This window comes from Gadus chalcogrammus, chromosome 9, assembly GCF_026213295.1.
Source record: "Gadus chalcogrammus isolate NIFS_2021 chromosome 9, NIFS_Gcha_1.0, whole genome shotgun sequence".
Classification (NCBI taxonomy): domain Eukaryota; kingdom Metazoa; phylum Chordata; class Actinopteri; order Gadiformes; family Gadidae; genus Gadus; species Gadus chalcogrammus.
In genome coordinates this window covers 11,060,076-11,071,675 of record NC_079420.1, presented here as the reverse complement: position 1 = coordinate 11,071,675, position 11,600 = coordinate 11,060,076, and the positions used below count along the sequence as shown (strand labels likewise).

Sequence of the window (11,600 nt, the reverse complement as noted above, 5' to 3'; positions counted from 1 at the left end):
CTCGTGAATCCCACGCCCTAATACCCCTACCCCGAGATGGTTGAATCGTGGGGGAGATGCGGTCCGTGTATGGCAAGCCGAATTGTCATTTATTAACTAAGTTTGACTATCCAGAATTTACATTGCAGATATCTGCAATTCAGTTTCGCCTAGTCAAAACTAACATTTCGGATATCCGCAACTACATTCCTCCTATCCGCAATTGTCATTTCAGATATCCACAAAGACATTCCTCCTAGGCGAAATTACGTCATTTTCGCCATTCATGTCTATGGGGTTTCTCATTGCGGATATCTACAATTCAGTTGCGGATATCCACTTTGTGAATTACGGATATCTGCAACTGAATTGTAGATATCTGTAATTCCAGTTTGAGATATCTACAATTTGATTCTGACTAGTCATAATTCCAGTTCAAGATATCTTTAATTCACCTCAATTCAAGATATCTACATGTCCCTTTTCAGATATCTTAAATTAAGTTTTGACTAGGCGAAATGAAGTTGTAGATATCTCTAACTGGAGTTACGACTAGTCAAAATGACGTTGTAGATATCTCTAACTGGAGTTACGACTAGTCAAAATGACGTTGTAGATATCTATTATCAAGTTATAGATATCTTGAAAGGAATTTTGATTAGAGATATCTACAATTGTAGATATCTTTAACTTTCCTTCTGCCTAGGCGAAACTGAATTATAGATATCTTGAATTCGAGTTTTGACTAGGCGAAATGACGTTTCAGATATCTGTAATGACGTTTCAGATATCTGTAATGACGTTTCAGATATCTGTCATGACAAATTATAGGACCGTTTACTTTAAGCGGGAGCGGAGCAGCTCCTCGTTCAATCATCATTCACACAATTCACTGATTACATCGCTCCATATTTTCTCGTGATCTTTTCGATCACAGCCAACGCCATGACTGCTCCTTTCTTATTCCATTCGGAAATGAACCCACTTCTTCTTTGATTATGGCGGCAAGGGGAAATTACGTATTTCTGGATATCTAAAACGTAATGCCCAACACTTAAATGACGTTTGAGATATCTTTAACTTTCATTCTGCCTAGGCGAAACTGAATTACAGATATCTGCAATTGTCATTTAAGATGTGTGACGAGTTGAATGTCGTTTTCCGTGAAGTCATTGCAGATATCTGTAATTCAGTTTCGCCTAGTCAAAACTGAATTACAGATATCTCTAACTATCGTTTCGACTAGTCAAAACTACGTCACAGATATCTCTAACTGTCGTTTCGACTAGTCACAACTACGTAACAGATATCTTGAATGAAGTTGTTGATATCTACAATGTAAATTCTGGATAGTCAAACTTAGTTAATAAATGTCAATTCGGCTTGCCATAGTCCGTGTGACGTCACGTCGAGATGCTAGCAGGCCCACAACTTGACGAAGTGAGAGGGGCACGTGGTAGGAGGCCCGTGCAGCCCCCGGAAACACCGCGCGTGAGAGAAGGTGAGAGGGTGCGAGCGAGAGAGGGGCACAGAGTTGCACAACATGGTCATCTCCACCTCCACCGTCGCGTCTCCACTCCGTCCGCAGCAGCACGAGCTCTTCCGTTTCATGCCGGGAGCCCCGTCGCTCCGCGCGCCCAAAATACTCCTCCGCCGGCATGCCGCCGCGGGAAGAAAAACAAGAGGCGCGGTATTTTTAGGGTCATTAATTCTGACCACGTGCCCCGAAGGTAAACCGGATGGCAATTGCGCAAAGGCGCCTCGTCACCAGTATGTCCCGCGAGGCCGGCGCGCGCCGAAGGACGTCGACTGCCGCGGGGATGGTTCTCCTGTGGCTCGCTCTGGGGTCGCTGTCGGCCTCGGACTCGAACCCGCGACCTCCGGGCGGCGGCGGGAGGACGAACGTGAGCCTGCTGGAGCAGCGGTGGCAGCGGCTGTTCACCCGACCCGGGCCGGGGAGGCTGCACCCCGGGGAGCGGGAGCAGCGGCGCTGGGAGAGCGACTACCTGCTGGGCATCAAGCGGGTCCGCCGGCTCTACTGCAACGTGGGAATCGGGTTCCACTTGCAGGTGCGGCCAGACGGCTCGGTCAACGGCGTCCACCGCGAGAACCTCCACAGTGAGTCCGCCTCCTGATTCCTGAACGCCCGCCACGAAGTCCTGGTGTGTGTTTGTGTATGGGGATGTGTGGGGTGGGTTTGTGTATGTGTCGGTGTGTGTGTGTGTGTGTGTTGGGGGGGGGGATGATTGTGTGTCGGTATTAATTGATGGATTTGAGTCCGACCATGTATTGAACCCTCGTATTGAAACTGTCCCCAGAAACCATGACAACCCACGTTGAAGTTCACGGGGCCTGACGGCGCTCTGACACGTGCCACTACTAGCTTTGAATATCAATAATAATGAATAATATACTAATAATAATTGTAGTTATTACTATTGTGTAATTATAGCGTGTTTTTTTTAGGTTAAAGAGGCGCCCATCAAGTTCCGTCCACGGGCACGGACAGCACGATGCCGTGGTAACCGCCGTTGTCATCGTTGAGACGTCGTTGTGCTGATGTCACGGGTGTGTTTCAGGTCTGATCGAGATCTCCACCGTGGACCGCGGCGTGGTGAGCCTGTTCGGAGTGCAGAGCCGGCGGTTCGTGGCCATGAATCGTCGCGGCCGCTTGTACGGAACGGTAGGTGCGCTCACGGTGTGCGATGGTGTCAGCGTGTGTTTGTGCACGGTACATATTTTGCTTTATTTCTTGTTGTTAACTCATTAAGTTAATAGTCAATTGTAAATATTGTTAAAAAAATAACAAGATTGGTGCTGTACATAAAAGTGTCTCTCTTCATCCTCTGGAAGTTAAATCCTCGTTGTCAATTCGTTCATTTCGCTAAGAAATGTGTGAAAGTGACTAAATGCACAGAAACCTAAGACTTTAAGAGCAGAATACACAGTTCAGATAGGGCTCAGGGACTCATTTACCGCTCACATGCGGTCTCTGGCTGTCTGTCTATCACTCTTTTCTCTGTGTATCTCTCACCCTTTCCCTGGCTGTCTGTCTCTCTTTCCTCCGTCTATATCTCACCCTTTCTCTGGCTGTCGGTCTCTCACTCTATTGTCTGCCTGGCACTGACTCCTTCCCCTCCGTCTTTCTCTCACACTTTCCCTGGCTGTCTCTGTCTCTCAGTCTTTGCCCTGGCTGTCCGTCTCTCACCCTTCTGTCCATCTGTTTGTCTCTCACCCTTGTGTCTCACTCTCAGGCGGTGTTCCACAGGGAGTGTATGTTCAAGGAGAGCCTGCTGGCTAACAACTACAACGCCTATGAGAGTGTGTCTCACCCCACCTCCTACATTGCCCTCACCAAGCACGGCCGCGTTAAGAGGGGCAACCGGGCCACCACCGCCATGACCGTCACCCACTTCCTGCCCCGCATATGACTCGCGCCGGGACACCACTGGACACCACCGTGTTGGCACTCTGTTGGTCGCCTGGGGCCGTTTCTCAGGTAACCTGGGGCCATTTCCCAGGTAACGGGGAGAAGGCACCGTGTCGAAGTACGTTAACACAAAAAATCTTCTGTTCCCTCGTGTTGGGACTGAGGAGGGGGAGAGGGGGAGTTCCCTCGGTCCAGGAAGAGGTGCTCTGGTCGGGTCCCGTCCTTCGTTGTTGTTGACGATTTGTCGTTGTTGGGCGATTTGTCGTTGTTGTTGTGGTTTCGGCCCGAGGGCGGTGAGAGCTGGCCAACATGGCGCTGACCTATTTCTTTGTTTGTCATTCGGCCCTCCTTAGCCCTCCTCCCTCTACCCTCCCCTAGCATGGGAGACGCAGAGCCCAGGTCAGAAATAGGACCCCCCCCCCCCCCGTCGAGGAGGTCCTCAGCTGATGTCATCATTACCCGACTGAAGTGAGCTAGGCCTGTGGCTCCTCTAGCAGAATCAAAGCGACCCCCCCGTGTGGATTGGTTGGCGTTGCAGAGGGCTCCTCCTCCAGACGAAACACAGGCTGCTTAACGAGCATATTAAAGCAGCTGTAGGTAACATTGAGTTGTAACGAGAGATCAAGAATTTTTAGCTAAACATCCATAAGAAACTCTCCTCCCTCTCCAAGTTCCTCAACCATTGAAAAGCGTTGCGTTGATCACTTACATGGCAGGCACGATTGCGCCCCCGAACCAATCAGGGAAGAGATGCCCTGATTGGTCAGAAATTAGCCAGGAGCGATAATCAAAATGGTCTCACAAAGCAGATGCACCCAACTCCAAACAGATATTCCTCCAGCGCATTTCACTCACTATTAGCTGATGGATGGCTATGGTATTCTGACCTAAATTTCCATCAAAGAATAGCTCTTCAATCTTCCCTACAGCACCTTTAACCTCTTATTTGCTGATATGCCCAGTCACACTTAAGCGTGTGGGTCCGATTTGCTGTTATGGAGTAACACCTTTCAAAGCAACCAGCCCATTGTTCTGGTCACTCCTGCTCAGTTGCTGTGTCGTAGGTCACTCCTCTCAGTCGCTATGTCGTAGGTCACTCCTCTCAGTCGCTGTGTCGTAGGTCACTCCTCTCAGTTGCTGTGTCGTAGGTCACTCCTCTCAGTCGCTGTGTCGTAGGTCACTCCTCTCAGTCGCTGTGTCGTAGGTCACTCCTCTCAGTCGCTGTGTCGTAGGTCACTCCTCTCAGTCGCTGTGTCGTAGGTCACTCCTCTCAGTCGCTGTGTCGTAGGTCACTCCTCTCAGTCGCTGTGTCGTAGGTCACTCCTGCTCAGTTGCGTGTGGGCAGTGTTTCGAATGGCTACGCTCTTTACATCCTGTGGTTTTACATGGTGGAGACACAGGGATGTAGCGGGCCCTTAAACACCTGAGGTCGGCGGGGACAGGGATGTAGCGGGCCCTCAAACACCTGAGGTCAGCAGGGACAGGGATGTAGCGGGCCCTCAAACACCTGAGGTCAGCGGGGACAGGGATGTAGTGGGCCCTCAAACACCTGAGGTCGGCGGGGACAGGGATGTAGCGGGCCCTTAAACACCTGAGGTCGGCGGGGACAGGGATGTAGCGGGCCCTTAAACACCTGAGGTCAGCGGGGACAGGGATGTAGCGGGCCCTTAAACACCTGAGGTCAGCAGGGACAGGGATGTAGCGGGCCCTTAAACACCTGAGGTCAGCGGGGACAGGGATGTAGCGGGCCCTTAAACACCTGAGGTCAGCGGGGACAGGGATGTAGTGGGCGGAAATCTCAGCAGTAACTTGTGAGTGCCATTTGTTATTTTTAACCATTTGTATTTTATTTCCCTTGCATAATCCTTCTTAATGCTATTTGCTTGCTATATGGAATGCTCAAACCTTTTAGCTGTCAACAGTTAAGCATGTTATATACCTCATCTACTAACTTTCTAAGTCTTTTAGAAAGTTGCAGTCTCAGCTCAGAAGTGATGCATGTGATGGTTCACTTTAAGAGTGTATGGATGGATCGGATGTCACTTCCAAACGTGCAATATTCTTGGTTAGCGTGAGCGGATGTGTGATGTTGAGCGGTGTTTGAACTTGATTTATTTGTGTTTGTTTTGCCAAAGAAAGATTGGATGTCTTTGGATCCACTTACCTTGGGACAGGAATAACAGCGGTGCTTTCAAAGTGATTACCGCATTCTCGTCCGGACGGGTTAGCATGTCGGATCTCCAGCATGCACAAGCTACGGGGTGCACAACAGGTGGCCTCATATACATAGGAGGATGAAAGAGGATGTAGCAAAATACTTAGTCAGATATATTCAAACACTTCCAGGAATGGCGGAGTGAGAGACTGAAAACTGTGTTGCACAACTCTTAAAATAGGAGTGAATACCACAATGACGTCTGATGTCATTGTCCAGGAAACGATGCACATCCAGGGATCGGTTCTGTTGGACAATGTGTAATCATGCTTGATGAATATTATTTTCCATTCATGATCACGAGAGAAGAAAAATCACCAATGTGATTTGTATTAATGTGTGGGCAATATGGTTTCTGGGTCATGCTGTAATATGTTATGATGTTATGTGTACAGAAAATAAATCAAAAGGTTGTGGATGTTACAAAAGGACAATGGAGAGACACAGGGGTTTTCTTCCAATATGTAGTGGTATATCAGTACATTCTGCTGATTATTTTTAAAACCCCGTCAATTTTGGAGGAAAAGATTTCTAAAAAGAGCTGGTTTGACTCCGGTTCCAGTCAGTTCTATGAATGATCGGTTCAGCCAGTTTGGCTCCTTTGTGGTAACACCTGGACTGAAACTCTTCGGACTGGTGTCAGCGTGTGTGCCCACCGCCGTGGTCTTTTCACCTGGGTTTTCTATTCCTGCACTGGGAGAGGCAGTCAGAGGCCCTCCTTGCGTATACCTCACCTTCTGCCTTAGTTGGGATTATTAAGATGATTGTAAATAAAGTTTGAAACGGCAGACTTCTCTATCCTTCTTCATCATTTGGTCTTGAAAAAACAAAAGATTACGATGAAGTGTATGTGAAATAGTATATTATAAATGTTTTTCTTTATTTTTGTACGTATGTGCTGTGCACAACTGTAATCTGTTTTCCTTATATAAAAATAAATATGTTTTGTAAAAGGTGCTGTGTTTGTTTTCTACTGGCACTGCATTTTTACTTATTTTTGTGCAGATGTATTGGATAGGAGTACATTTGAAGAATAAAAACGGATAAGATTGACCACTAGGGGTCACACCCAGCCCAACCTTGTTCGCAAACTCACGATCACAGCGATCGCGTACAAAGGGTCCTCTGCATCCTCTTCCCGTTTCTCACTGTCCTCGGTCTCACGCATCTATCACTCTCACTCTTTTATTTACTTTCTTTATTTTATTGTATTTATTTAATTGTACTTTCTACTCTTACTTGCACTGTCGAGAAGAGCCTAGAACACTGGAATGTCACTGCCAGCAAAGACTGCTACTGCATGTTTGGTCATTTGACAAAATAAAAACATGAACTTGAACGTCCTCCGTTCCTGGCTCCTGGACCAGTCCCGGTCATCTGGATATGGGTCCTTCTCCCAAACATGCTGATTCCTTTCCACTAGGGCTGAGTCCAAACTGGGTCGGGAGTCCGACGTGGATGGTGGTATGGGGAGAAGAGGAATACTGTGTATTAGATAGTATATTTCTATGTAAATATCCAGTCACTCAAATATTATTATATGCATACATAGGCGTCGATTACGCCGGGGACGCGTCCCCACCAGATTTCGTCATGAATCATTTTGTACCCACCACTTTAAAAAAAAAAAATCGAGTTTAATTATTATGGATAATTACACGGGCCTTGGAACGCTCCGTTCACTTGCATGGGCTCTTCACAACTTCGCGGTGAATGCTAGATATAAATTGACCGCTGTCAAGGAAAACGAAGGACTTTTTGCCTATAATGACGTCTTTGGTATCACTTCTCAAGAGGTCCGGTAACTTTTTCAACCCCAGCGTCTTCGGTTGCTAAACGATGTCAACGTCTTCGGCGGACTATTTCTCTGCTGATCAACACTACGAATGCTGGTAACAAATTAATTGTAACAAGCCACACCATGTGAAGTCATTTTTTCTTTTTTGCAAATAGCCGTGTAATAAGCGGGATAATGTATAGAACGTCGCCGGTCGAATTTAAGCCCCTTCATTGGGAAGCAATTACCCTCGCTGCGCGTCGGTGTCCTGTTCGCCCCGTCGGGGCTTATTTTCCCGATAATGACCGTTATTCTATATACATTATCCCGTAGGCTACTTATACAATGGGGGACCTAAATCCAGCGATCTGATTGGTTCCCAACTGTTGTATAAAGAGCGTATACATAACTGCAATGACGCCCGATCATTTTGTGTAAGAAACTTTATCACACGGAGATTTAGCTTGAAGTCATTTTGCCATAATTTTAACAGTTGTATAAAAGCAATAGCACAGTTCACTGAAGTCTAAAATCGGCGAGTGAACTGCTCCATAGGATAAATTGCCGGCGAACCGCTCTATCGGAGCCTTCTCTCGGAGGGACGCTTGTGTTGCATAGCGACCGTAGATGCATAGCGGCAGCCAGGAGGGACTACTTTTTTCAGAACGGCTACTTTGACTTTCTTTGTTTCTTTTTAAATGTAGTGTGTCTATGACTTTTGTTTCGCCATAACAGTAACCATTGTATAAAAGCAATAGATCACTTCAGTCAGTGGTATGTGCTCACATTATACCACTGTGAAGGGGGTCGCCGGCCCTCCGCTGCGCGTCGGGGCCGGGCAACGTCCCTTAACAGTGGTAGGCCTATAATGAGCACATACCACAGCCTGGCGGGATCTATTGCTTAATTATTACACGGCTCTTCTCAATGCTGTAGACTACATTCGTAATCGGTTGCTAAGCGACGTTGAAGAAATACACTCCTCGATGTCAGAGTTTGGATATAATGAAAACGATGAAGAAGTCCTGCAGCGATCACACAGAATAACAATGTAAGCTACAAACGTAATAACAACAGTAATGCACATAAATGCATACACACATAAGCATCTCAAGTATCTAACAATAACAATTGTATTGATCATGAATCATGCCAGCAGCTCAACATGCTATGCAACGGGAACGTCTGCAATGCTAGCTAACACAACAAGGTAGACCGCCAACTCCGCCGGTCAGCGGTCTGCAACACAACACTATCCCCTAGTGGCCGGAGGTAAACTCTGCAGACGTCAACGACTGCCGAATTATTTCTCTGCTGATCAACGGCACGAATGATAACAAATACATTGGAAAAAGACACACAGTGTGTAGTTATTTTTTCGATTTGGCAAGTAATATTCTCATGGTGACGGCGCTCCTCTGAGTGCGACGTCGCGGAGCTCCCCATAGTCAAGTTGCGTCTTTTATGTTTTTCTCGCTTTTTATTTCCGACTATGGCAATCAAACTGTCCCTAAACATCACATACGACCGGGCGAACTTACTGATACGGAGAGAGCGCAGTAATTCTGGCCTGTTTGACCCGAGTACGTTGAGCGATTACCCGGAGCTACTCATTGCATCGCCATGCCAACCACCGGCAGGCAGCTCTCCCACCCAACTGCCCGTAGCGGAGACGCGGTAGATGGAGAGGAGTGCAGCGAAGGCTCGGGCGTTTGGCCAGCATAGGGAGGAAGGATATCCACGCAGCAGGAATTTCGGGATTGCACCTTGTTGTGTTTCTGCGAGACATGGCTGGGGAAAAGTCACCTGACGAGGCTGTGACACTGGACGGATATACGGTCTTCAGGGGGGACCGGAGCGCTAGGGATAGCGGTAAAACCCCGGGAGGTGGAACGGTCATCTACGTCAAACAATCCTGGTGCACGGACTGCAGGATTATTTCCAAATCCTGTTCGGAAAACGTGGAATATTTGACGCTCACTTCAGCAGCCATACCATCATTTCCCCTGCAGTTCTCTGCTACTGCTACACTTGCTTCGCCAGCAAACTGAACCTCCAGACCGAATAGTGGCCAAGTGTATCTTCTAAAAGGAAAGTCAGATAACCTGATTTGTCTGATTTCCATTTGTTAGCAAAAAAAAGTAATAAAACTAACCGCACTGATGTAGTATAGAATTGTACTTTACCTAAACTACTATTTAAATTTAAATTTGTCCTTATCTCAATTTTTAAAACTTTATATATTTTTTATTATTACTATTTATTGTGCCCCCCCCCTCTCCCTCTCCCTCTCTCTCTCTCTCTCTCTCTCTCTCTCTCTCTCTCTCTCTCTCTCTCTCTCTCTCTCTCTCTCTCTCTCTCTCTCTCTCTCTCTCTCTCTCTCTCTCTCTCTCTCTCTCTGTATTAATTCTGTACTCGACTTGGGAAGCCCTGCACAAGAATTCCAATGTGTATGAACTGTCTGGTTTATGCACAAATGGCGAATAAAAACCTTTGAACCTAATACCAATACTCTTTGGCTTGGATGATGAGGCATCAGACAATCAAGTCATTTTAGCCTGAATACATAGGTAAGAAGCACCAGAGCAGGTTGCTAGTAGCCTACCATGGACAGTATCAGAACGATAACCTGTTGAACTTAATGGATGTGGTAGGCTACACCGCGGGATGCATCTGCAGACCACTGCCACATAAATAAAGGTAAGACGGGATATTTATTGCTTAAGATTTGCTGGTGCTGTGGCGAGGTCTTTTGTTTTTTTTGCACTCAAGTGGTCGGCTGTTTCAACTTGCAATTGATAGTCGGTGGAGTCAGTCAGTTGACACAAAGTGACTTTTGGTCATTCTTGAATTCTGGAATAATTGAGGGGGGGAGTTCATGAGTTTTGTCAGAATGCCTGATATAGGCTAGTTTTGATGGAATGCGTGTTGTGAATTGAGAACAGCGCAGCTCCTGATGTGATACAGCGTTCAGCTGTGCAACAAATATTTTTTGATCACTTTTGTAGTGCTGTGTGTAGCCACACCTTTGGCACTTCTGAACTTAAACACGCAGTTAAAATCCTTTCTTAGCTCCTCTTGTTTATTTTGTTAGCTTAGCCATATCATGTCACGTTGTCACCATTGGATACATGGAGCAGAACATAGTGGGTCATATGTCCGATGCTTTTTGAAAACGTTTTCTTCATAAAACGTACCAGACCGATTTTGTATAGGCCTACATTTTATTCCTTAGTAATTAGCTACATGGCTATGCCGTCTTTCAGAACCTTTCATTACCGGCACTAAGGAGAGAAAAAGGAGTGCTCATTGTACCCAGCACTTCTAAAAATTCACTTCCGAATGCGTCTCTGTCCCAAGCACATTTCAACCCAAACTGACGCCAATGTATGCATATGTTACAGAGGAAATTGACATGCCTTATTATTGTTATTATATTTATTTGTATTCACATATTCTTTTTCCAAGGTACATATTTATTTATTTATTTATTTTATTGAACCATAATAGGCTATCTAACTTAGTTTTTTTATTATAAATGTGTTATTATTCTGTTTTCTGGCGCCATCCGGTGTCGTCCCAGCGAACTTCCGCTCTCTCGTCAGATGACGTCTAACCGACCTCTTGAATAGAGTGGCGAAGTCACTGCTGGGGGCATTTTTAGTTTTCTTTGGATGAAAAATTATCATTTAAATCCACAAACAACATATGTGTAATCCAGGGCATATAAAGACTGGGACCAGAAAATAATTATTTTCTCTCCATTGACACCCATTCATATTTTTCGATCTCATAGGTCCCATGAGCCCTACCGGAAGAGGCGTGACTTCGCCACTCTATTGAAGTAGCCTAATTCATGAACAAAATCGATTCAGGTACATAATGTTTCAATGATTGTTGTAAAGATTTGTGGTATGTTAATGCTGCAGTTCTCTTGGGTGTTTCGCTGCTTTTCATTGATTTTTATGACGGTGTATTACGCCCCGTGCCCACTACATGCGTCCGTTGCGTTATCCCCATTGACTTTGAATGGGCACGGACGCGCAATGCATTGTGGATCCGTCCGTTCAGTTGGAGACTTCGGCTCCGTCAAAAAGTTGAAAAATGTTCAACTTTTTCGGCAATTTCCTTTCCTTTGGAGATGACCCGGAAATGCTTGGCGGAAAGGTGTTTTGAATTCTAAAAATGCTTAGGAAAGG

At 46.1% G+C, this 11,600-nt stretch overlaps 1 protein-coding gene across 1 annotated transcript; it reads left to right on the top strand.

Annotated features, from left to right (window-relative positions):
• Positions 1–67: 67 nt before the first annotated feature.
• On the top strand, positions 68–3,776 carry fgf6a (fibroblast growth factor 6a). The gene is made up of 3 exons (XM_056598079.1): positions 68–2,097; positions 2,559–2,662; positions 3,234–3,776. The coding sequence occupies exons 1-3, from the start codon at positions 1,719–1,721 to the stop codon at positions 3,408–3,410; spliced, it is 660 nt and encodes a 219-aa protein (XP_056454054.1). The 5' UTR covers positions 68–1,718; the 3' UTR covers positions 3,411–3,776.
• Positions 3,777–11,600: the final 7,824 nt, after the last annotated feature.